Source organism: Crassostrea angulata, chromosome 1, assembly GCF_025612915.1.
Source record: "Crassostrea angulata isolate pt1a10 chromosome 1, ASM2561291v2, whole genome shotgun sequence".
Taxonomy (NCBI): Eukaryota; Metazoa; Mollusca; class Bivalvia; order Ostreida; family Ostreidae; genus Magallana; species Magallana angulata.
The window spans coordinates 13,009,220-13,036,614 of record NC_069111.1 but is presented as its reverse complement, the minus strand read 5'-3'; the positions used below and the strand labels follow the sequence as shown (position 1 = coordinate 13,036,614).

Genomic DNA, 27,395 nt, shown 5'->3' with positions numbered 1-27,395 from the left:
TCCTACTCCTGAAAAATATGATTTTGACAAATTTGAATCTACACTATCTAAGGTTGCTTTCACTAATGTTGCACCTTTTCTAAGAATTTTTTTTTTTTAGAAAAAGATTTTTCTCAATATACATGTATTTCTTTGTAAAGATTAAACCGGTCTCCATTAGGCCCCTACCCTACCCCCCCCCCCCCCGGGACCATGGTTTGACCAAACTTAAATATTCCTGATGATACTTTGCACAAGTTACAGCTTTTCTGGCCAGTCGTGTTCTGAATATAAGATTTAAAATAAAATTTCTCTTTTTATTCCTATGTAAAACTTCGACCCCCCCCCCCATTGTGGCCCCATCTTACCCCCGGGAACCATGATTTGAACAAACTTGAATCTACACTATCTGAGGATGCTTCCACACAAGTTTCAGCTTTTCCGTCCTATTGGTTTTTGAGAAGTAAATTTTTAAAGTTCAACTCTATTGTACACCTTTGTAAAGCTTCGAGCCCCCCACCCCCCATTGTGGCCCCATCTTACCCCTGGGGACCATGATTTGAACAAACTTGAATCTACGCTTTCTGAGGATGCTTCCACACAAGTTTCAGCTTTTCCGTCCTATTGGTTTTTGAGAAGTAAATTTTTAAAGTTCAACTCTATTGTACACCTATGTAAAGCTTCGAGCCCCCCACCCCCCATTGTGGCCCCATCTTACCCCTGGGGACCATTATTTGAACAAACTTAAATCTACACTATCTGAGGATGCTTTCACACAAGTTTCAGCATTTCTGGCAAAATGGTTTTTGATAAGTAAATTTTAAAAGTTTAACTCGATATACTCCTATGTAAAATTAAGCCCCCTTTCCATTGTGGCCCTATTTTACCCACGAGAACCATGATTTGAATTAACTTGAATCTACACTATCTGAGGATGCTTCAATACAAGTTTCACTTTTTATGGCCAAATAGTTTTTGAAAAGAAGATTTATAAAGATTAACTCTATTTACTCCTATGTAAAACTTCGACCCCCCATTGTGGCCCCACCTTACCCCCGGGGACTATGATTTGAACAAATTGATTTTACATTATCTAAGGATGCATCCACACAAGTTTCAGCTTTTCTGTCTTATTGGTTTTTGAGGAGTAAATTTTTTAATTTTATCACTAAATACTCCTATGTAAAGCTTTGACCCCCCCTATTGTGGCCCCACCTTAACCCCGGGGACCATGATTTGTACAAACTTGAAATTACACTATCTGAAGAGGCTTCCACACAAAGTTTCAGCTTTTCTGGCCAAATGGTTTTTGAGAACAATATTTTTGAAAAATATCACCAAATTTTCAATAAATCCTAATTATTTCCCCTTTAAATAGGGCCTGTCCCTTTATTTTAAGAATCTTGAATCCCCCTTACCAAATGATGATTTGTGCCAAGTTTGGTTGAAACTCGCCAAGTGGTGGAGGAGAATAAGTCGAAAAAGTTCAAGGTTTACAGACAGACGGACGCCGGACAAACTGTGATCAGAAAAGCTCACTTGGGCTTTCAGCTCAGGTGAGCTAAAAAAACGTTAATTTTGGGGCAAAAAATGCATAATACCGCACAAAGTCCTTTTAGATAAGCAGGGGTAAAAAACTTCAATTTAAATTTAGATAAACATTGTTTCTTTACAATATAAGAACATTTTCAAGTATTTTTATTTAACTAACATGCATAGAAAATTCTGCTACATAAAAACACATTCAAACAAATAATATGTAACGAGTATTACTGCAATTAATACATTTATATTTACTAAAACATCATTACGGTATAGATAATAGAAAGTATTAGAAAAAAGTGTGACCAGAAACAAATACGTTATTCTATATGACAAAAAGCCAGTACAGCACCAGATGTATGTTATTTTATCGATCCACTACATACTGAATCTATTTCACCGAGAATAAAACTTCATAAAAGTTTTTATCTTTTTTTATCACTGTATTCCCACCATACATACTTTAGATTTTAAGATCAATACTGATATACAGATTTGTGTTGTTTTTTATATGGAAACTTTCGAATTAAGTGTTGAAATGGTAATTGGACTTCGTTCTTTTTTCTGTTGTCTTTTTGGAACATCTTCCAGAACAAATCCCAGAATATCTTCCAAATCATGTCTGAAATTTACAAAAGGTATTACAAATTATACATGTGATACGCAATTTCAAATTAATCACCAATGGACTGTTTTGTTTTTGTTTGGGTTTTTTTTAATTCATACGTTAAACTCGATTCCCCCATTGTGGCCCAACCCTTCCCCCTGAGCCCATGATTTTAAAAAACTTGAATCTACAATACTTGAGAATTCTTTTTCGAAAAGTTGAGCTTTTTAATCCAAAAGGTTTTCTCTTTAAATTCCTTTTTAAAAGTTGATCACCCTATTGTTGCTCATTCTGCCCCCGGGGAACATGATATGAACAATTTTGAAACTACACTACTTGAGGATGTTTCCACTGATGCTTTTCTGGCCCAATGGTTTTTGAAAGAAGAAAAATCTCAATAATTCTAAATTATCTCCTTTATAAAGAGGGCGTGGAAATTTGAATTCCCTTCGCTTTGTGCCAAGCTTAGTTAAAATCGGCTCAGAGGTTCCAGAAAAGAAGTTAAAAATGTGAAAAGTTTATAACGACGATGACAACAACGACAGACAACGGACAAATCTTGATTAGAAAATCTCACTTCAGCCTTCGGCCCAGGTGAGCTAAAACATGTTAAACGTATGAAAAAATGAGCAAAAACATAAATATCAAAGACTACAAATCGTATGAGTCACAGCTTACTGTGAATATTTGTTTCGAAGGTTCTTGATAATGGAGGACATGAACCATCCATTCGTTCCTTTGCCTGTGGTTGTCACGGAGTCGTTATAGGCGACGACGAAGTTGTTGTCTCTCGGCTCCAAACCGGATCTGTTCATATCTATTTAAATTTACCATAAGATTGGGTTAAAACATGATATTCAACTGTTTTGCAATGCGTGAATGGATTAATTATTTGATAGTCCTCTTGATACATCTTTGGCGTTTTTATACATCTTTGGCATTTATTTTGGCAATATCTTGGCTACAACATAAAGAAATAAACATGTGCTGCAAAAAGAGTTTTTAGTATTTTTGTTTTGTTATGGAGAAGACAAAGATCAAACTACAACAAATACAATTTAAAAACCATGATACGTATTTTAATAATGACAAAATTGAACGTTGCATTAGTGGGTGTTAAATGCATTTTTTAAAATTATGCATGAAGAACATGATGAAATGATATAATATAACATGATGAATTTGATAAATTATTTACTCTAATCATTTTAGTTGACATATATAAGGTGTATGTATTTTCATATTAATAAAAGCAAGAAAACTGAATAAAAAATATATATATTTTTAAACATAGCTAATTTAAAAACCATTTTATAGTAAATCTACCATAACTTTTTTTTGGTGTTGAGATTCAAGGAAAAAACATATTTAAAATAAAACAAGTTAGCCCAAAGAATAGACCACTCAGTAAAATATTTTGTAGCCCTATAATTTATGTGCTAAATAACTCAAAATTGTTCAATGTAAAAAGGCCCATGATCATAACAAGAAAGTAAACAAAGTCAAATTTTAAAAAAAATGATAAGAACAATTTGCCAATTCCTACCATCTAAACCTATCTAAAAGAATTTTTTTCTATTAAATTGTTGTATGCATGTCTTTTGTCTGTAGATTGCAAGAAAATAACAAAGCGCAAATGTCAATGAAAGATACCTTTCTTTGTCTTAACTTCCATTTCTATTGGTGGATCCCAAATTTGATCATTGCTAATCGTCAGAATTGTTAACTTAAACGTAGTTCCGGTCCACAGGTTAGAAAAGTAACAGCTGTATTTGTGTTCCGGATCCTCTTCTTTGGACTTGACGACAGCACCATTTGCTATATGGATTCCTTCGTAACGTAATGAAAGTTTGTATGCAATTTTGGCGTCCTCGTCCGGAAGTGTGGCGTCGTTCCAAAATATCGTTATTGACGTAGTTTCCGATTTTATTTCAAGGTCTGTTGGGCCTTAAATTGGAATCAAACCAGAAAATAATTCAAGATTGCATTTGAATTATGATACTGTTGAACTACTAATAAGATCGATTTCATACCTTTTCCTGTATTTTCAAAGATTTTTTTTATCTGTAATTTTATTCAGCATTTAGAGTGTAAGTGTTTCTAAATGTTTTCTCTATATAAATGTACTCATTTTCTAAGTTGATTTAATATTCTGAATACTCACCGACTTTTGGAGTTCTGCATTTAACGAAATTTGTTGGATCCCCCTTTCCTTTGTTTTTCTCTGCAAACACTCTTATTTTGTATATCACATCCGGTTCCATGCCAGTAAGTATGTATTTGTAGTGTTTTAAAGTAGGTACTGAGGAAACTTGCACAAAGTCGATGAGGTATTTCGAGCGAAACTCTACTAAATAGTGTGATATGCCATAGTAATCTTGCGAAGGTGGATCCCACGACACGGTTATTTCAAAAGACTGTACATCCACTACCTTCAAATTTTCTGGTTGAACTAAAAAAAAACAGTAATTGTTATTTATAAACAGTTTGAAAGCGGTATCCATATATTCTTCGACAAGGGTTTCGAAATACAGTAAAAATATCAGTAAAATTCATGAACAGTTTGTTTATTAGAATATGAAAATGCCTTTTCAAAGGCAAGATTTAATATTGCAAATCTTAAATGATATACATTTGAAATACACTTTATATTTTAAAACAAACAACTGTTAAAAATACATGTGCCATGACTAGTACTATAAATTGCGTACGTTTAGCTTTTGTTTTGAGTTCGACCTCCGGAAGATAAACATTAGAACCGATGTAGATTCCGACCAAATAGGTTGTGTTGCTGTCGAGGTAACCTATCATATGGGTTTGTTGTTTACCCGACACGATTTCTAGCTCCTCTGATATTTCGTCCCCTCCGCCCTTCTTCCTGCATTTAGCTGTAAAGCTTTCATCGGCCACTTCCTCATTCAGCCACCATGATATGGTTATAGAACTTGTCGAAGAAGCAACCATTTGGATCTGGTTCCTTTCCGCTTTGTGCAAAAAGTTTCATTAAATCAAATAGTTTCTTTTAGCATGTAAAAATTAAAAATACGAGAAAAAAAAGTCTCATAATAGCCAAAGAATACTTATAAACTTTTGTTTAATTTATTTTAAATCGCACCATTTATGTTTTCTCTAGACACACCATTTATTTTATCTCTAGACTTACAAGAGTTTCCCCCTTTCTGACTATCACTTAGAAAGGCAAAATTTTGAAAAAGAAGGTGTTGTTGTTTGATTATTCTTCATGTAAACAATAATAATAATGTATGGATTTTCTTCGCTATTTTTTTTACTTTCTTATGCAATTAAGAAATGTTTAGTGATATCCATTGATGAAAGGATATCAAATGTAACTATGGTTCTGGAAATATTGCATAAGCAATATGTCCCCAACTGCCCCTGGCCTGCGGCCCCTACCCTAGTTTTAATAGAAATATTGTTTTGGTTGCTTTAAGTTTTGAGAAAATTTAGTGAAAATGTTTTTAAGACAACCCCGGATAGAAATAAAAAGTGACTTGTTTAAAATTAATATCTTCAACATTGTTGACCGATCTTAACAAAACTTACACTTGATTTGTACTTTCTCTTTATAAAGCTTCACAGAACGTAACGTATCAACTTCCTAAACAATGACAAAAACGAAGTCGTGACAGAATGACCCTCCAAATAAGACTTTATCCCCTGGGTTTCAGCAGCAGGAAACTAAATTCAAGACTGTTAAAATACGGTGACGAGTTACGGTAAGTTGTGCTGTAGTCTCGTTATTTAACGCGAGAAACTGATAATTACCCGAGATAAGTCCCGATAACCATATCCCGCGGATTTAAAATCTCTCTTAGGGTTATTTTTCGTATATATGTAAAATAACTGAAACTACTAGAAACTTAGGCGCTCGCAATGTTACATTGTATTATTTTCTCACGATTTAATGCAAAAAAGTTGAATCTATATACATATATATATATATATATATATATATATATATATATATATATATATATATATATATATATATATATATAAATGACAACAAAAAATATCCCCATAAGTTGAAGAAGAAAATCACAGCCAGTTGTGACTGAGGCTTTTTCTCTTAATCTTTTCATTTATTTTCTTTATTGATATTTAGAGAAAGACGAAGACGTTTAAATATACAGTCATTTCTGTATCTCATTTGGAATAAGTGTGAGTGAAAGTAAAGTCAGCATTTTTTATTTTGTTGGTATAAAAGAAATAAAACGATAACCATAATATGTATAGCTATTCAAAGATTAAATGCATTTATTCAAAGATTCATAGATTAAATCTATTACGGTTTGTTTTATCTACAAAGCATCGGTGTTTGCAAATCGTGATATACGCTCTAAATGACAAGTTCTGGAAAATTTGCATCAGTATAGATTTGAGACAGTTTAGTAAGTGTCGGAAGAATATCGGCAAACAGTTGTGGAAATTGTCAACAAACGCCAAGTATCGTAGAAATTGCATGCCGTCGTTATTTCGACATGGTGAATCCGACTATACAGAATGTATTTTAAACATCCCAATTACCATTATAACATACTTATTCAGTTAATGAAGAACTTGACTTGGAATACAAATTTAGACGATATCATTTTCAACTTTGAATAAAGGTACATAGAGAATAACAACTGACATTTATTTAATAAAAAAAACATATATTTATGCATGCATTTATTAATTCTTTAGATTGATGTGTTAACTTAAACATTGTCAAAGTTGTTCAGTTGGTTACTTTAATAACAGAAAGGCATAAATTGGCGTTGTATTCAGAGCACTCTGTACATACATGTATGTACATCATACCGGAATAGATGGTGTGACGTCAAAATAATCATTTTTTAAATTTTTTAATACAAAAGAACTCTTCATCATGTCAGTCTTCAGTAAATACGATTTCTCTAACTTCAAGCGTTCATTTTAGCTGAACACCGCTCGTAAATAAGCACAGTCACACAGGTACATGTACCTGGGGCTCGTAACATAAAGCATGCTAAGATTTTGACTTAAGTAGGGTCATAAGTAGGACTTAGGCGGATCTTACGACCTACATAATTCCTGCTTAAGTATGTCTTATACCGTAACATAAAGCAAACTTAGCAATGTCTTAGGTAAGTCATCCTTATGTTAAAAAGTAAAACCAATGTTTTCATTTCTTTTGTCGAATTTGAATGCATTGGTAATAAAATTACTGTCTTAGGTTATTAGCTTGTTTATTCTTGATATCTTTGATATTAGATGGGGTAGATGTTAATGTGCAGACACAATTCAAGTTAGCTTGAATATACATACATATGTACCTATTTTTTTTTTTAAATAAAACTCAAAGCGATGGATCTTAAGCAATGTATTCAGTCTATTGTTGTTACTTCTTTGTTTTGACGAATATTCACTAGTCGTTCTCGAAGGCTGCCTGTGGCGTAATATGGCGATGCCGTTAGAACTTGATAGAATAATATGCTCAGAAGTGAATTTCTTTAAATGTTTTGTTATTCATCTTACCTCACCAATACGGCAATTCACATACTCTGAGTATACTCTCATCGTGATGTCGATATGCATTGTAATGAAATGAGACAATCGTCGTCTATAAAAATTGCATAGGTTTTGTCCTTTTTTAATTTTCTTAAGTTTCGCGTATTTACATACATGTATATAGTTACTTCTTCTTAAATGACCTTTACGTGTTGACAACCTAATCAGCAGCCCAGTTGCATACTATATAAAAAATGTTACAACTCATTACGACCGTTTAAAATTTATATCAATAAAATCAAAACATTTATACTGGTGAACATTAATATATTGATTTTGTGTAAATATGCGATAAATACACTGTATTCAAATGCTGAATTGAAATAATAAACAATGGAACTTCTAAATGTATGAAAACAATACTTAAGACATACTTAAGTCACCTCTACTGGCCGCCTAAGTTCTGGGTAAATTGTCATAGCTAAGCACTCTTCTAGTTACGGACTTAAGTCCAAGAATGAACATAAGTCCTACTTAAGCACTGTCTTAGACTTAAGTACCCCTTATGTTACGAGCACCTGATGTATAACCCTTTGATTTCTCTACATTCGATTGCACATCTAAAACCTTAAGCTTGGCCAACGTGTAGTGTTCCTTTCATTGTCTTGGATTTTTCTGCATTTAATTCTTATTTTATGCGCATATTATGTTTGTAATAATGCATTGACCAGTTCGTTTAATGTTAGTACTCTACTGGTTTAAAAAAAAAGTGCGTAAAACATGATAATTCCATCGCGACCGAGACACATGGCGAGTGTTTTCCGCATATTTGAAAGTTAGTAATTTGGGATTGGGTGTAAAAAGAATATTGCAAAATTAGAAAGCAATATATTGTATTCATATTAGCGTATAACTTAATTTCAATGATTTGATTCATAAGTTACTGACAAACACTATATGTGAATCATGTACTGAAGGAACGCAGAAACAATGGAGGATACAGAAAATGACACTCGAGGAGAAAATATACGAAATCCGTGAGTTTGATGGATACAGCATTAACATTTCCCAAAAAGCTGATGAATGTTTTCAGTTTTTATGGTATTTGACTCCTGTTGCATTAACACGCCATTAAAATGCTAAGTCAACCATGTTTTACACCTCTTTGTGTGCCTCAAGGTTATAGTTGGAATGTAACACTTGAGAAAGTAGAAAGAAAATTGAAAATTGAAAGCTGGAATAAATTAGTTTTACAAATATCTACCATTTTCTTTTACATGTATTTGTCTTTGTCAGTAATCTATAGCTTAGAGATTTTTTCAAAGATTTTTTTAAAAATTATCTTAACTTAAGAAATAGGTCCTTATATCGCAACTTTTCTTTTTAAAAATTAAAAAATTCAATTTTCGAGAGATCTAGTTTACTTGAAATGATGCAATTTTGATGTATTTTACTTGTCTGTTTTTATTCGAAGCGTTTTCCGCACTACAATTTAAAATTGACTGTAAGATAAAAAGAATACAATGGATCGTTTAATTTCGTCAAAAATTGTCCTTGGTCTTTACTAGTTTTGACTTTAATATACTTTTTTAGTGTAAATCTTATCAAGATTCATATAGTATGATATTATTTTAAACATACTTTTATGTGAAACATTCTGCTAACATAAGTTACCCATTGTTTCTATGAATCACATTAATCACAAAGACTTTAAGTCCCTATTATAGGATAAATATAACAAAAATTAAGATTTATTAAATTTTAAAACAAACCCCTACTTTTGATTATATTGGTTTGCAGTCTTTAGGCCTGTAATTAGCATCATAACTATTAGTACTAAACCTATTGTAACAATAACAATTTTGATATAAGATGAAAAAAAAATTCTACATAATGTTACGAGACTAAGTCAATTATAAACTATACAAAAATACATACCAATGTCCTGAATCATGTATTTGGTGTGATTTGGCCATCCTTTCTTTTTCTGTGTTTTGGCTAACACTGGCCAGACACTAATTTTGTAGATAGTTTTCGAATTGAGGTCCCGTAAAAGACAGCTTGGTGTTAAAGATAGCAGCTCACGCCTTTTCACACAGATTTTGTTCTGATCTATTTCATAAACATTGACTATATAGTTCAGCTCGTAATGATCGAATAACTCAGGGGGGCTCCAAGACACTGCTAATTCATGAGAAGGCAGTTCCTCGATCTGAAGGTCTTTAGGATATAAACCTTTAAAATAAAAGAAAATCAAATTCGTTTTCAGTATTGAAAATCAATTATTTCTGTTTCATAGCTTACGGATTTGAGTCCATTCTATTCAAATAGCGGTTTGGGCGCATACTGACGGACATTAAAAGATTGTTCACCGATATGGATAAGTATTTACATATTAACATATTTATAATAATTTATTTGATGTTTACAATAAATACATGAATATATATATCTGTAAAATGCATACATTTCAACATCGATAAACGATATTTATTTTTCAGAATGATATGCCATGCCATACTCATAATTTCATGCACGGAATCATATTAAACTCCTTTATGTTGAAGTGGAATATTCACCGATCCGTTTGATTGAAACGACATATTTACAATTAATTCAAAACCTATTTCTTTAGCTTTTATAAAAATTCATAAAAACATTTGAATTACCTCTTTTATCCATTTTCGTTCGACAAGTGTCAATGAAGAAAATTTTGGGTTTATCCGTGAAATCTTTCCATTCCTTTTGAGAAACTAATCTAAAGAGTTCGTGGTAAGAAATTGTGCTTTCGTCACTCGTATTGAACCCCTCTTGATTCCCGTGCGTTGCAATAAAGCACATAAACATGCTATAACTGAAAAAGTCCTTCCTTGAAGTGATCTTATGAAGCTCGTTAAGTATGAAGTTTTTGCCACCATTGTGAATTTTTAGTATAAGATCGTCTTTAACAATCATGTCTCTTTCAAAAAGTCGCATTAAGTTAGCTGTAATAAAAAATTTTTAATAACCAGAACTTTCGTTTAATTAGACAGAAAAAACGTTATAAATTATAAGTGCTTTAAATTACATAGGAAAAAAATCAGCATTTTAAATACATGTTTAAACAATTTTGTGTTCACCATTCTATTATTAGAAAGGATCAAATGCTATATATTTTTCATATTTTATTGAATATTTTAAATAACATCTTGTTTGCCATATCAAAAATTGTTTTATATATTGGATGATACATTAGTGTATTACCAAAAGTCTTCTTCAGGACAGGTAGTGGCTTGCTTTTCTTGAACAAATCATTTATAATGATAAAAACAACCTCTACAATATCAATGTAAAAATGTATTAATTATTTGGAAAGTTCTGATAATATCGTTGTATGCAATTAACCTATTTTTTGATTAAGTAAAACTATTGAATCTTAATGTAATTAATCATAAATCCGTTATAATATTTGATGGTGGTTTAATGTAGATTGTAATTTCGCTCTTCCTATACAGTTATTATATTTTCTTTTAAATACCACTCCTGAAATAACGTATAATGTTACTTTTTGGTTCCCTTCTTTTTGGCGTCAAAATAGGTGGTGTGGTATCTACAAAAAAGTGGAAATTAGTGGGGTTTTTTTGGCACGATAGAAAAAGAATAAACTTTATAATGAACATACAGGTTTTGAACAATGTGATATTGACTTCATCTTCATTTTCGCTAAAAGGTTAAAATCGTAGGATTCCGTAAAAGTTATGGGTTTTACATTTCCGTTACCTGTTAGTATCAAAAGTTTTATTAATATACAGATATGAATGGTCTAAGGTGCCATGCACAGCTAACGGAAGGTTCAAAGAATGAATCCCCTGAACACTGCCACCTTTTTAAACACCGACAGTTACCTGTTCAAACGAAAAGATTGTAATATTTTCGCGAAAAGATCATCCAAGCATGGTCTGTTTGAAAACATTTAGAAACATGTTTGTCAGTGGGACTTTCATTATAATATTAAGCATAATATCAATTAAATAAAATTGTATATCCCAGTGCGAAATCTCGACTTCACTGTTACAGTTTTTTTTGGTCATTGTATAATTTGAATAAGACGGTGTAGCGTCAATCAAGCGTATGAATAGCATGCATGATAACAACCGGTATTTAGGTGTTGCCAAGCCTTTTTTAAAGTGATATTAAAGAAAGAAATTTTTTAAAAACCTCAATTTTTCACACTTACGACAATTTAAAAACTAAGAAATTTAGATTTTGGATTTTTTTTTGTTAAAGATTAGTGCTTGACTTATGAGATATCTTTGCAAACAGAACGCCTCACAAAACAGTATTTTTCATATTGTAGTGAACCCATTTTTTAAGAAAAAAATAATCTATTTGATCTCATTTCATTTCAATGTATTTCTAGAATTTATTTAGTACGTATATTATTTTGAAAAATCAGAGTGTTCGGATAAATATAGGGTTGATTTGAATAACGTTCTTTGAATAAGGAATAAATCTTCTTAAAATTTATATATAATGTAAGTATCGTCGCTACTAGAAACTTCAGTCTCCACAGGGCGAAAAACCATCTTTAAGCAAGTCCTTAAAGGTGGCTTAAAGGTGACTTAAAGGAGCTTAAAGGCTATACAACCTTTAAGCCGCCTTTAAGTCACCTTTAAGCAAGTGCTTATAGGTCCTTAATGTCCAAACTTCTTTAAGCTACCTTTAAGCCACCTTTAAGCCACCTTTAAGCATCTTTAAGTGGCATTTACGCTCTCTTTACACTGCCTTTACACTGTCTTTAAGTGGCCTTTAAGTCAATATTGATCAAGCTGAACAATAAACACATATATTAAATGCAAAAGCTCTTTTATAGAGATGGGAGGGAGTCATCCGAGTGATAATATAATTTCCAAGGAAGGGGGGGGGGGTGTTCCAGGCGGTTTTAATCGTCGCTCCATTAAACACAGATCGCTATCATCAGCACCGCTCTGATGGACACAGATTGCCGTTATAAAATTCTTTATAATTTTTGGGGGGTTTCAAAATTATTGTAGGTATGAGCGCAGTCTCTGTATCTTAATATGTGCATAAAACTAATAAAAGTATTTTTGTTTCCTATTATAAATTAATCGGTGAAAAAAATCTCTCTCTCTCTCTCTCTCTCTCTCTCTCTCTCTCTCTCTCTCTCTCTCTCTCTCTCAGTTCATCCGGTTTTTAAACAAAATTAAGATAATGAACCAAAAATGCATGATTTAATTTGTTAATCGGTTTAAGGTTTGTATTTTTTTTTTCAATTTTCATTATTTCTAACTCTAGATCTGCTAGATACATGTTAAAGATGAAAAGACTCTCGACTGCCTTTGTTATATCGGGCAGGATATTACTGCTTTGTTTGTCTAGACATAGTTTTGTTCGTTTGTGTATATCTAATTAGAGTCTATTGTTTGTCCAACTTAAGAAAACCCCTGGAACTAACACAGAATATACAAGATATACACAGCAGTTGTGTCGTGTGCCCAGGTGCATGTTTGTGTATATCTAATTAAAGTCTATTGTTTGTCCAACTTAAGAAAACCCCTGGAACTAACACAGAATATACAAGATATACACAACAGGTGTGTCGTGTGCCCAGGTGCACGTCAGGGTTTCTAAAGGCGTTGAATCTTAGTATGTACGAGTATACGATAAGTCTAGTGAATAAAAGTTAATTTACATTTGTAATTCATTTTCAAAGTATCATTTCCTAGCTCTGGGTTTCATAGATGTTACGTCTACAAATTAACGATACATGTATGTAAGAGTAAAATCTTGAGGCTAATTAATTAATGTACCGTTGATCATAAATAGGGGTTGATTATTTAAATATATGTATAAGGGTAAATATGTCAAATATACCCGGCCTGGCACATCATACAATTGTATGTACAAGTCATTTGCAATTGCCACATGCAGTAAATACGTCACCGGTAATTGGTAATTATGTTTGTTATAGAATTGATAGTTTAAAAATCATGTACATGTACATACAATTACATGTAAATATTTAAACATATTGGAACGGCGCCGCGATCATGAAAACCGGGAAATTGCGGGAAATTGAACAAATACCCTAATAGTATCAATGCATTTAATAAAAGAAATGATTTCATTTTCTTTCTTACATTTTTATAGCTATAAATTAGATGAACGTATATCTACTCGGTTTAAATTTATTAACTAAGAAAGCCTACTATAGTGAACCTAACGGTTTCCATTTAGGTATAATATATTTTTGTTCACTGAAGACCAAGTTCCGTATTTCATTCTAAATACATGCATGCATGTAATTTATAAATTAGATATAATTGATTGTTACAAACTGAATGGTTTGTCAAAATCTTTTCAAGTAAACACATTCAATACAGTGATTCAATATCCACTGATATATAGGATATAAAAACGCTCATAGATATATAAGTTGCCGTGGCGCAGAGGATGTGAGGAGATGCTAGTAAGCTAAGGGTCCCGGGTTCAATTCTCGCCGTGGCCGGTTTTTTTTTTGTGGTTTTTTTTTTTCCTTTTTCTTTCTAGAACAAAAACCGTTTTAATACCTTTTCTTTCATAAAGTTAATACATTTTGTTGGAAATTAAGCACAATATTGAATTAAATTTTTTTTAATGGCTTAAAGGTGGCTTAAAGGTGGCTTAAAGGTAGCTTAAAGGTGGCTTAAATGTGGCTTAAAGAAGTTTGGACATTAAGGACCTATAAGTTGTCCTTAAAGGTGGTTTAAAGGTGGCTTAAAGATAGTCTTTAAGCTGCCTTTAAGCCATCTTTACGCTTTCTTTAAGCCACCTTTAAGCAATACTTATAGCTTAAAGGTAGCTTAAAGGTGGCTTAAAGATCGTCTTTAAGCTACCTTTAAACACCTTTAAGCTATCTTTAAGGAGGACTTAAAGATGGTCATTCATCCTGTGCTCAGTGTTTTTTGCACTGAAGTCCTATGTACCACAGTGCTGATACAACATGTGCACATAAGTCCATAGTCCATACATTTTTACATGAAAAGGATTTGTTCTACACATTAAAAATGTGATTTTATTGTGCGACATAATTTCATATGCATTCTTAGTCTTAACCCATTAAATTAGCTAAAAAGACTTCATTATATTTCAGTTTTAAAATTTGGATATTTTTTTCATCTCTTTTCAAAGCTCTCGACCAACTAGGCTTCTTAATGAATGCATCACGTATTTACCTGGTTCTGCATTCTGATCTTCCATAAGAGCTGTAAAAATGTGAACATGTATCACATTATGGTAAGGTTTACAATATACATTTTTTAAACAATTTATTAGAACTTTGCTAAAGAAAATTTAACCTTGAATTCAAATGCTTCTATTAGCAATATTTAATCGTCTCTCTGTTTTGGGGGGAAAAAAATTTGCATAATTATACATAAAAACTGATAAATATACAGTATATCAAATCAGCTTTAAATTGAGTTTTAACATTTTTTTTTATTTCTTTGATGGATATAGCAAACGAGGGGGCGGTAGCTTTGTTATTTAATAAAAGGGGTATTGTTGAATGCATGCGATAAAATTCAAAAGGTCTATTTTCACCTTGTTCATCTAGTTCTTCCAATGGAGGATTCATCTCAATAATAGTTTCTGCCTCCTTTATTTTGGCTGTAATGACAGTACAAAAATGAATGATGAAAAAGATTTATGAAAAAATGTACAAAACAATGCCCTTATTTAATATTTTTTTCCCAACATTGATTTCACGCCAAAATTAATCGCCATACCGATATAATTTAAAAAGATTCTCCGAAGTTAGCTGGAATTTCTGTGGGTTTTTTTTAAAACAACATTATTCTTATAGTGAGTTAAGAAACAACTTTGTTAACAACGCTATAAATAAAACGATTACATTTGATATCTTTCCCATAATTTAAGCTATTGAAACCAAAACGTTCACGGTTAAAAAGGAAAAGAATGAGTGTCTTTGGACTATATAAAAGTTTTGTCAAATCTATATGCAAAACAATCTAAAAACAATGAAAACAAAATTTAATTCTACTTACAAGTCATCAAAGCGTATTCGGTTCCTGCCTGTGCTATGATAGACCCTACAAAATGTTTTAAGGACATTGACTTCATTCTTTGCATAAATGATGGTTGAGAAAATAGGTATTTTTTAAAGTGTCTTTTTTAATCCTACTTTGAACACGACCTAAGAAAAAATACACGTATATTGTATAAGAATTAAGAAAAAAAATATACTCAGAATAGACTACATGTACCTTCTGGAATTTTTGGAAGATGGGGTCCATGTTCATCTATATCAGGTAAAACTGCTGAAAAGCACAAGATATGGTACATAGTTATAGTATTGCAATTCGTGATACTGAGATTTATATAAAAAATAATGATATTTTTCAAATTGATCAGATATTATGAAAAATGTTAAACGTACATGTGTTTAATTGTGAGTACCTTGAAGATCTCTCTCATTAAGGGAAATTAATTTAAAAAAGAAACATTATCTAAATTTATTTAGTCACAAAGTTAAGATATTTTTCATAGTCACACAGATATCATTTTCGTATGCTTTCAAATTCTGTTGTTACATGTATATCAGTGGGCGCTATTTCTTTTATCATTTTGAAAAATACCTTCCGATACTTTTTCCTCTCCGGGTTCTGGAGGTAAAGTTCCGGGCACGAATGCTAGAACCCGGACATCGTATTCCGTGTTCGGTTTGAGTTTTTTAATGGTGAAGATGTGAACCTTTGTTTCAGCTTTCTTTGTTTCGGCTGCTGGTTTAAGTTTTTCACGCCATTCTATGCGATACATCATTTTTCCTCGTTTGGTATGAAGAGGGGGTTGCCATGTTAATTTTATTTCCTTTGCTCGTAGAAAAGCTTTGATTGTGGTTGGTTGAACGAACCCATCAACAATCCCATCTAAATTGAATGTCATATACTAGTTATAAAGATCATTGCCACTTTTATTTAGATAAAATATTATAACCTTCTTTATCAAGTTGGTAATTGTTAAATGAATTTATTTATTCGAGACGGATTAATCATAAATCTAGACAGGGCCAAACAGAGATTCATTAGCATGTTTGTATAATGTTTTCCAATTGATAATTTCTTCTTTTGTCTTTTTTTTTAAGGAAGGCAGATCGGGATAAGGAGAAAAGTATATCCTAATACCTATTATATGTTTGATGCACACAACTTTATAAGTAATTCTTCTATCATATATATATATATATATATATATATATATATATATATATATATATATATATATATATATATATATATATATACTTAATACTTAAAAAATTGGAAATGATTGTTCTTTATAACTTATCGGCCACAGTAAGGAAAATATTCAAAATACAATATAATGGCCCAAAACCGTTCAATAACGGCCCTACTTTAAACAAACTGAATAACTAAAGATGAACGTAGATTCTAGTACCTGGTTTTCGACGATTTCTTTTCGACCGGTCGGCGGTTCTCTGAAAATATGATAATCTAACAGTAAACAAACAAAATTGACCGCCATTGTGTTTATAAAATTACAAATGTAATAAGAAATACACAAAATAACAGAAACATCAATTGGTAATAGAATTGAACTAGTCTTACCTTCATCATTTTCCAAAAGATAATGTAACCGACACATCATTAAATAATATCATTTCATAATAAACTCGTTATCCCAATAACATATATCATTCTGTTTGTAGAATTCCAGATCGTATATGTTCACTCAGTGTGATTTTAAGATGTTTATCTCTGAATTTTAAAGTCTTGATTTAGCAGCATGAGAGGTTGTCATTATTTCTGTTAAACCTTAACAAAGATATCAAATGATCAAAATCGTTTACAGGGCTTGCCGTTATAACTCGTGTTAAATACCCGACCTGCGATGATCCTCGGACTAGATTTGTCACACATCCGAGTACCGTCGTAATGGCCACAATCACATCAGAGTTGTCGTTATTTGATATCCTTTCGATTTCAAAAACATAACCATTTATAGGAGTTTTGGGAATTTTTTTTATCAAAACGTGAACAACAATATCAATTAAACTACAATAAGGAAACGTATTCTAAAACTGAAAGAAATTATGCGTCATTTTCGGTTAAATATGGCTGATAAAGAGGATATATTCCGGTAGGGTACAATTTAGGACATTTTAATCGTCTGAAGGATATTTTCTCTCTTCTTTTATACTTTCTTTTCTTCTGTTATCTACTCAGTCCCTTTGGCTTTTTTTATCAATTATGCCTAGATCATGAGAGTGGCAACTAACCGGAACTTAACCACAGTTTAAGGAAACATCTCAACAATGCTCACGTTAAGGTTGAATTACACATTATTACAAAATGGCTGACATCTGATCCGTTTTATTAAAACGATTTTATCTATGGCAACATGTTACTTACTCAATAGCAGTAATCCGTACACCCCGAGTTCGAATCTCAAAGGGGCTTTTGTTGTTACTTACTGAGTTAATGTTTTTAGATATTGATTTTTTATCGCTGAACTGCAAATCTTTCGCTTATTGTACAAATTGTACATATGTACAGTTTATTTATCATTATGTCTTTCATAATCAGATAATTTACTGTGTTATAACACCTTAAAACTGCATTGGAAACCTCAACTTTGAGGCTCTACAAAAACAGAAGAAATGCTAAGCTGTTTTGAAATAACAGCCAATAGATTTAAAAACTCTTACAAGTTAGTTATAATAGATTCCCCTTGATTTCCAATAATCTTAAATTTTAGCCTTTATGCAATAATTCAAGACCTTACACCTTACACTACGGAAAGGAATAAATATCATTTCATATATCATAATTCATTTCGCTATGAATTTTTAATCAAACTTATTGATGGCGCTGTCGAGCGCAAAAATACATCGTTTTTCTTTATTTCTGGAATACGCATCTTCGACTTATCGGTAGGAAAAGCCCGATTCTTATATACAAAGAAACGACATTCAAGCAGGTAAATTTTACATCGAAGCACAAACAAAGATTTCTCTTTGGTCAATTTGGCTGCCAAATCAAGCCAATCAAACTGTTATCAGCATCAGATGTATGATATGGACAATTATATAGTTAAAACAAAATAATCTGAGTAAATCACGCCTCTTTAAAAGTTTAGGAATGAAAATGTACATTGACGTATGATAATTCCCTCCCCCGTGCAGTACTGTTAACTGTTTACTTAAGGAATCAGCAAAATAGCCAAGTTAATCAAGAACCTTGCTTTATGTGTGTAAAAATTGCCTCGGCGCCAACTCATATATCCTTTTTTTTTTTAAAGATAAGCTTGTTTTTCAGCTTATACCAACACTGACCAAAAATGAACATTTATGAACAATAAAAACTATTATGATCTGTTCTCTCTGAATATATGGTTACTGCTCACATTTCTCACGTATTTTTCAAACCTCAATATTTACATTCAGGGTATATTTCCACTTATATTCTCATTAGAAATCTGCGATGTTCAATTTCCTTTCAATACTCTTGGCTTATTCATGCGCCATGAGCACTTATATAACGTCATCACGTGTTTTGAGTAAATTTATTATTTTAAGATTAAATGAAACGTTCAAACTTACATAACCAAATTGGTACGTACTAAGTGAAAATAATCGTTAAATCATATATATTTGTCAATGCAAAAAAAAATCGACAAAGTTTCTTGCACTATATTTTTTGTCGCAGAAGCAAACTTAACAACATGTTATTATGACTGTTCCATCCATATTTCATATCCCTGACGAAGAGCGTATATAATGGCTTTAATGCGACAATACACAAATATTTCATATAAATAGACATCAGTATGAATATTGATAAGAATATAAACGCTAACGCGCAGTATTCACATTGTCTGCATGTTTGATGTGTTATAGGACCGACGACATCCAAAAAAAAAGCATTCAATGCTTAAATATCGCTTGCTTATCCATACACGTGTATCATAAAAAGGTATCGTGATAATAAATTTAATAGTAAGTTTTGTAACATGTTTTTATTATGAAAATACTCATTTGTACACGGCCCGACGATATAAATTTTTACTATAAGTAACGATTCTAAATTATCATACGAGAAAACAAAGAGAACAAAATCTAGCACTACAATTTACAATAACAAAGAAAATAGAAAGGAAAGAGCAGCTGCATGTTTTGAGAAAGTGTGGACCGATCATTCTGGAATAATGAATGCTAACTTCGGTGTCTGAAGGAGTATCATAAATACAAACATCATAGATAGTTTTAATTTACCTTTTCTTTGAGGTAATGATTGATTTTGAAGATATAAGGCGTGTTGCATATGTCCACTTTTAATCAAGATATAGTTAATAATGTATTCAAAATGATAAATGTTAATATTGGCTGTCAAGCGAAGACTGAGAGAGGTATATAATCCCCTGCGACAATTTTCCGCATGTTATTGGATGAAGATGAATCTTGTATGTGTACTTTTTTTCTCCATAACAATATATTGTCCTATTTCAGGGGTAAAAATATATGCGACGTGCGTAAGAGGATATGACAATGTTCTGATACTTGTACTTATCGAGTTAAGGACAAAATACCTCAAAAATATTTGGGTTTTTTAAAACATAAAACAAATAAAATAAAATCGCCATGATATGGATAAAACAATAAGATGCATATTACACATGGGCCTTTTTTCGCCTGACAATCGTTTATTATGCAAAATGTTTTTTATGATTCCTTTGATTTCATTCTTGTTTAATACCGGAAGTATGTTTGTGAGCCCGCTAAACCTGTTTACTACGCATACTGCACTATTTTATTTAAGCAGTTCATTGATGTATTATTGAGTCTTCCACTAAGCTCCATTCACTTTAGAAAATAAGCCTGTTTTAATTTTTTTCGTCGTAGTCCGTTAAGAAAAAGACGCTGCATTTTAAACACCTGATAAAAGTTTATAATATAAGCTTAAATAGATTGAACTTGTAAGAAATATCGTAATTATACTTTAAATATTAACATTTATTTCGTAATACCTCGAAAACCCTTCATCTATATACTACCACTGTGTGTGTTAAACAAAACACGGTAAATTCAAAAGAGAGTAAATGGAAGGGTTTTGTTATTTCAAGGAGCATGATCACGATTTTGGTCAAAATTTATCATTCAAATTTTATTGTTTACAGTGCTTCAGTAGCCTAATAGGCCATTTAATAGTCAAATAGACAAAATAGTGTCAGTCGTAGAATTATAAGCGAGATTCAGATCTCACAATTCTTTATTACGTAAAAAAAAGCAGCTCAGGTCATGTTTTTGTTTTAATTTTGAATAGAAAATTTCAGGTTTAGACCTAAAGCAATATTTTAAAAAATTAGTAGATAAAAAAAAATCAGCTTGAAAATAATTTTATCTGGGATATTGCTCCCATGTAAACAGAAACATTGCACGATCTTTGTTTATTTATAACCAAAAAAATGAACTATATTTCCCATAACTCTTCGACTGAAACTAAAAATTTGTATTTCATAACTAAAGCATTGAAAATTATTGTTAGCCCTGCAAAACATTTTTCAAACAACTTTGGAATATTTTTTCAAAGGTGTTAAACTTGATAACCAAGTTAACGCGCTTTGATTTTTTCAAAGAGCTTAATTTTTAATGTTCATTGTAACAATTAAGATCCCTTTAATAAACAAAAGTGCGTTCAAATAGTGAAAAACAGAATGTATATTTTTTCTTTTTGTTTGTATATTTGTTTATTTGTGCAACATAAGATCAAATTTTTTGCATACATGATCTTGAGATCTAAAGATATGACATTTTCTGCTAATTTATTTTCACTCTTAAACAAATTAGGTGTCAAAACATTGGACGAGAGAGTAATGTATTTATTGATATAACTTTCCGTATCTTTCCTGTTACTGCACTTCGAATCTGAACCTCATCTTCAACAATATCCATTATTTCAACAATGTTTTTTCTACAAATATATCAAAAAACGATTCAATTTTATTTTATAGATATAAGTTACTTAACTTTGGCGAAAAATCATTATGAAAGTACATTAAAGCTAGTTTGTAATCAAATCATCATTTTAAATGTGTAATTTATATGTGTAATTTATTACACCAAAATCAATTTTCAATTCCACATAATATCCGATAAAATATTTTTATCATTTAAAACTCTGACCCTAATACTACTTACGTTTCGTAGTAATCTCGTAGTAATTCTAAAAGAGTCGGAACGAATATTCCCCCTAATCTCCTCTCTCCAACTTCAATACCGAGAGTGTTAGAATATGCAACCAGGAAATTATTAGCATGTGGTTCAAGATCACTCACAAGGGGATCTAAGAGAAAAATACAGAATGATATTATTCTCTCTCTCTCTCTCTCTCTCTCTTTCTCTCTCTCTCTCTCATTTACCACTGATGAAGAATTTTAAATCGTATAAAGATATCATAGCATCATCACATTAAAATAGCCTGACCTCGCCTCGTTTTGATTGGTACTTCGGTGGGTGGGTCCCAGTCTCCCTCGTCAATCACTGTGGTTATGACTAGAGTGTATTGCGTGTCCGTCCATAGATCCCGAAAATAACAGGCGTAGTTGTACTTGGCATCGGGCGTAGGAAGCACCTCTCCAACTATTGGACGGATATTATCATTTTGAAGACGAGCTCTATAACTTAAGCTTTCTGTCTCGGCTGGAACAACAGCCTCGTCCCAATACACACGTATACTCCGTTCGTGGGCATCTACTTGTAAATTCTGGGGACCTGATTGCAATTATTCGTTAGAGAAATTCGATGTATACCTTTAATTGAATTCTCAAAAAAATTAATTTGCTTTTTGTTCTATAATTAATTAACTTTGCATAGAAGAAGCATAAGCAATTTTTCAAGACCTCGAGAATCTATAAAAAATTATCAAATATACCAACAACAAAACAATTATCTTCGCTCTCTTTTTAGTATTCTTCACTTCGACCGAAATTATTAAACAAATTAGAAACTTAAAAGGCAGTAAACCATCGTTGTAACTTACCACATCTTGGTGTGTGGCACTCTATTGAGTCCGACGGATCTCCCATAAATTTGTCCTTTTCAGCTGTTACCCATATAGTGTAAACAACATCTGGTATCAAGTCAGTCAACGTGTGTTGTTCAACGAGCGTAACAACACTATTCTCTGTTGAGTTTTTCATCTGATAAAACACGTGGTACCTGTAGCTTCCGCGAAGATATACGCTTGGGGTTGCCCATGTTAACTCAATCTCAAAAGGTGTTATGTGTTTTGCTTTAAGGTCCTTGGGTTGATCTTAAAAAGGCATTACGAGAAACATTCAAATTTGCAATTTCAAATCTAATGAGAAAATCATCACAAAATTATTAAATAAAGATAATTAAGGATATGTTAAGTTTGATCGAACCACATGAAAATTGAAATATTCTAATCTGTGTAAGAAGTTAATTGATGTCAATCTTCTGATCTTTCGATAAATAAATAAACGGTCAGTTTTAATAATAAGAAGAAGATAGCAAGGTAGATTTTTTATTCCATCCATTATGTCAGAATGACAGGAAAGAAATAGAACCAAAATTCTCTAGATCAAATTGACAGTCTTCTAATTGTATTTTAAAAATAGTAAATATACTTATTCTATAGCATCTTCATGTCCGACTAATCAATGGAGGTATATCTAACTCAGAAGATTGATCAAGAGATTATGTAATTCACATCGTGTAAATAGGGTTTCAAATCCATTGCATTGATGCAAAGTCTTAATATGTGTTTAATGGTACTTACGTTTTGCCAGTGTCTTAATTTTCACTTCGTTGAGAATTCTAGAGTTTCCAGCAAAAAGTCGTATAATATATTCAGTGTTACTCTTTAAAAAGTTCAAAACGTGGCCCTGATTCACCTCAGTCTCATTGGGAGGTAAAAGTGTTCTTTTAAAACTATCAGCTGTTTTTTCTTTGTATTTCGCGAAATACGGCGGTTTTCTATTCTCCAACGGTAAAGGCCAATAAATTGTTATTGTGTCGTATGTTGTTGATTTCGCTGTTAACCTTCCAGATACTGGAGCTAAAACTACAATTGAACCAAATGTTAAAAAATTAAGATATTCAAGAAATTAAAAACAGCAACATTGGCTATCAATATGCACATTTTTAAATTTAATTGGAATTCAAAGAGCAAACGACTGTCACTCTTTAAGAATATATACCCTTTTCTCTCAAAGTATATTTGGTTTGACTTGGAAGCCCTCTCTTTTTCTGGGTTGTTGCCTGAATGGACCATACACTTATTTTATAAGTCACGTCCTTTTGCATTTCATCGAGAACACAACTGGTTTTCTTCGCAATGAGTTCATGGGTTTTAGTATGAACCTTTTGATCATTTAACCTATAGCAGTGTACTAAGTAATTAAGCTGGCTGCTCTGAAACATTTTCGGTGGCTTCCACCGGATCTCAACTTCGTCCTCTGAAAGTTCCTTCACACGAAGGTCTTGAGGATAATCACCTAAGATGAAGAGTAATAATTCAATCATAATTTGATCGTTTTATTTAAATAACATGGATCGAAGACATCTCTTGAATCAAGCAAGATTCCTCATAGTGGTATTTCCTTATGATTTCAATACAAACCTGTTCTTTCCATTTTCATTGGTTGAACATCAATAAAGAAAAATTTTGGTTTTTCACTGAAATGCAACCAATTAGATCCATTGAACATAGAGAAGATCTCTTGATACTCGATCATTTCCTCATCCATTGTCCTGAACCCCTCCACGTTTCCGTAACTGAGAATTATGCAGATGAACATTTTATGGCTGTCAAAGTCCAATCTTTGTCGTAGTTTTTCGAATTCATTCAAGATTTGTGCTCGAGTGCCATTTCTGATTCTTCTAACAATATCACCTTCTCCTTTCCAATCGCGCTCAAAAAGTCGGGTAATTTCAGCTATAGAAAGAAATATTGTGTCTAATGATAAACATAGTTTTATCAAATGTTTTACCGAAATTAAGATACTTTATAAGATGTTTTCTTCAAATTCTCTAAAATTCTAATACCTTTTACGAATTCTTTAAGGTTTCATTGTTTTAAAATAAACATAAAACTTACTTTGCATTCTGGCGGAAGCTTTTAGTTGTGGAGATCTTGCAAACATATCATTAGTAATAATGAAAAGAATTCCTGTTCAAAAAACGTCGACATTTGAGAGAATTCCTTTTTTAACAGTAACATTAATAATGTATACTGTGTAAGATAAATTCTATTACATTCTTAAAACAAAATATTAATACTTGAATACAATAAAATATGAGTTTTTCTGTCTTCTTGAACTAAGATATGGATCATAATTTTTCCGTTTTCTATTATCTCAATCATATTTTCTTACTTTTTGGACAATCTTTCCTTCTGACTGGTTTCAGAATTTCTATTTGAAACAATAGGTATATGAAAATCACAACGTTCCACTCTGTGAGAGTTCCTATTTAATTCTTTTTTGCTGTCACATCGATATCATCATCTATTTTAATTGTTAGCTAAAATGTGTCTTAAATTTTTCTAAATTTAACAACCCTTCAATTTTCATTTGGTATTTCAGCTCAAGTATGTTAAAAAGGATTGATAAATGAAAGTAAAATCACAACTTACCCATATTTAGTTTAGACTCAAGCCTTTTTGGTATTTTTTCACCTTTGTTGAGACCTGATTTTATACATAATCATATGAATACGTTTTCGTCAAGAGTATGAATTATGCAAGTAATTAATATAACTGATAAAAATATATTCAATTTATTAAAATCATTTGTGGATATTCATTTTAACAAATTCATTTTGGTTTATTTACTTACGCTTTTGATACTCCAGAGTTCTTTCTAGTTCAGCTACGATCTTTGCTAGTTCCTTTGTTCTCTCTGTTTTCAATAGATGCATTTACTCAGTGACCTAGTTATGTGTTTTACTTTAATTTTCAGTTAAAGGATATCACAAATAGAAAATAGAAGAATAAATGTAACCGACTTTACTTCAATACTAATTTATTTATATTAATTTTGAATTTAACTCGTTTACAGTTGAATTTTGATTAATTAATTTTATAAGATATTTAGAAGTTATTACCAAAAGCTTGAAAGATTTTGAAACACAAAAAAAATAATTATATATTTCAGGCAAGTTTTCCTAAAATAAAATCTGAGAATCAAAATGAGATTTTTCAAATTATATCAATCGTAGTTATCAATTGGGAAAAAATACATACGAAAATTTACCTTTTCAAAATGCAGTTTAATTTTTTCATACAAGATCGGTTTTTGTTCTCTATAATATTCAAAATAAAGTTATTTCTTACGTGTGAATGCCTCTACCTCACTTCCAACTTGACTAACGGTCGAATCTTTAGGGGGAAAAAATGAAACAAAATTGAACAATATACACTTTTAAAAATAGAAGCTTTTATAGATGAGTTATCAAAAAATAATTTGGTTTTGTTTAGTTCATGTAAAAGAAAATACACTTACTTTCAGGAAAAATTGTCATATGTTCAAATAATTCTGAATAAAAAAAAATAAATATTTCAAAAACATACCATAAAAATACATGTAACAAAACATTGCGATCTTACTTGAAGCGTGCAATCACTGTTTTGATATCACAGTAAGTTTCTTATTATTTACTTTTCTCTTTTTCTGGTTCGGGCTCCGAGTCTTCTGGTTCCTGTGGTTCGATGATTTTCTCGTACGCCGAAACTTTCATGTCGTAATCAGTCTCTGTAGCCAGGTTCTTTATCAGATATTTGTGGTCCCGGGTGATTGCCTTTGTCCATTGTGAATCGGATTGTTTCTTCCATTCTACCTCATAAGAGACCTGGTGTTTAGATAGACCCGCTGGTGGCCCCCATGTCAGTAAGATTTCGTTGGCGGCTATTTCAGCTTTCAGGTCAGTTGGCACAAGAACTTCATCTGGTTTTAAAAAGTATTTCGAAAACGGGCATTTAAATGTGCATTTTTCATTCATTGTAGAACTGTTTATCTCTTCTATAATTTAACATATTTAACATTATTTTACATATTTGTTATTAACATTACTACATATTTTACAGTTGAAAATGTGATTTATAAAAGTTTCAATAACTAAAATCATCGATGCACTTAACCTTTTGTTTGATATAAAATTGTGAACAGAACGGGTTAAACGAAATTAAACAAAAACGCCTGCTGTGAGATGCAGAATTAATTTCAAATCCCTATTCAAGCTAATTGGCAGCAAAATAATACAGAATTGGCTCGATTAATTGTTAAGTATTCTGTTAATGACTAAAGTCGTCAGGGGATCCTAAGTATCCTAAATTATAATCGCAATTTCTACTATTTAATTTTTGTTACCTGGGTTTTTAAGATCGCTTGGTTCTTCGGGTAATGTCTCCAGAGTCTTAAAGTTGAGAGACAAAAACATTTAGTTACATATAGCAAAATGAATCAGGGTGAAAAATGAAATTATCGGCCAAATACAATTCATAAAACTTTACCCTAGGCGTAATTTCTTCATTATTTCCACCATTTAGCCCTTCCTCTGCGCTCTCTTGTTCATTAGGGCCCTTCTCTTCGCTCTCTTGTTCATTAGGGTCTTTCTCAGTGTTCTCGTTTTCATCTATGTTTTCTTCTTTATCCTCGCTAGTAGACGCCATATTAAATGTTTAGTCCATTATCCACCATTAATTATGTAGAAAAAAAAAGATTCCTTTCCGTCTGT

The 27,395-nt window shown here is 31.7% G+C and overlaps 2 protein-coding genes across 2 annotated transcripts; both read right to left on the bottom strand.

Annotated features, from left to right (window-relative positions):
- Positions 1–713: 713 nt before the first annotated feature.
- Positions 714–26,189, bottom strand: LOC128183782 (uncharacterized). Its single transcript, XM_052852938.1, has 25 exons — positions 26,165–26,189; positions 25,996–26,040; positions 25,499–25,561; positions 25,297–25,350; positions 25,037–25,075; positions 24,760–24,831; positions 24,283–24,597; positions 23,861–24,157; positions 23,440–23,724; positions 22,678–22,950; positions 22,122–22,409; positions 16,258–16,548; positions 15,886–15,939; positions 15,667–15,711; positions 15,203–15,268; positions 14,836–14,865; positions 11,166–11,210; positions 10,865–10,936; positions 10,291–10,605; positions 9,560–9,856; positions 4,840–5,112; positions 4,293–4,580; positions 3,782–4,075; positions 2,807–2,945; positions 714–2,143 (listed from the first exon to the last, which is right to left on the bottom strand). Exons 1-25 carry the CDS (start codon positions 26,181–26,183, stop codon positions 2,029–2,031), a joined length of 4,074 nt encoding a protein of 1,357 aa, XP_052708898.1. The 5' UTR covers positions 26,184–26,189; the 3' UTR covers positions 714–2,028.
- Positions 26,190–26,307: 118 nt separating this feature from the next.
- On the bottom strand, positions 26,308–27,384 carry LOC128183771 (uncharacterized). The gene is made up of 3 exons (XM_052852930.1): positions 27,172–27,384; positions 27,029–27,074; positions 26,308–26,605 (listed from the first exon to the last, which is right to left on the bottom strand). The coding sequence occupies exons 1-3, from the start codon at positions 27,328–27,330 to the stop codon at positions 26,313–26,315; spliced, it is 498 nt and encodes a 165-aa protein (XP_052708890.1). The 5' UTR covers positions 27,331–27,384; the 3' UTR covers positions 26,308–26,312.
- Between the last annotated feature and the right edge of the window lie 11 nt (positions 27,385–27,395).

Excerpts from the sequence above, each read along its gene's own strand:
- LOC128183782 (XM_052852938.1), bottom strand. Across the intron at positions 16,549-22,121 it reads ACCAATCAAAACGAGGCGAG|ATGGGATTGTTGATGGGTTC; the intron begins GTCAGGCTATTT and ends CATTCAATTTAG. Across the intron at positions 9,857-10,290 it reads AACGAAAATGGATAAAAGAG|GTTTATATCCTAAAGACCTT; the intron begins GTAATTCAAATG and ends TTTATTTTAAAG.
- LOC128183771 (XM_052852930.1), bottom strand. The coding sequence starts at position 27,330 with ATGGCGTCTACTAGCGAGGATAAAGAAGAAAACATAGATGAAAACGAG. Across the intron at positions 27,075-27,171 it reads ATGAAGAAATTACGCCTAGG|ACTCTGGAGACATTACCCGA; the intron begins GTAAAGTTTTAT and ends CTCAACTTTAAG. Across the intron at positions 26,606-27,028 it reads AAGCGATCTTAAAAACCCAG|ATGAAGTTCTTGTGCCAACT; the intron begins GTAACAAAAATT and ends TTTTAAAACCAG.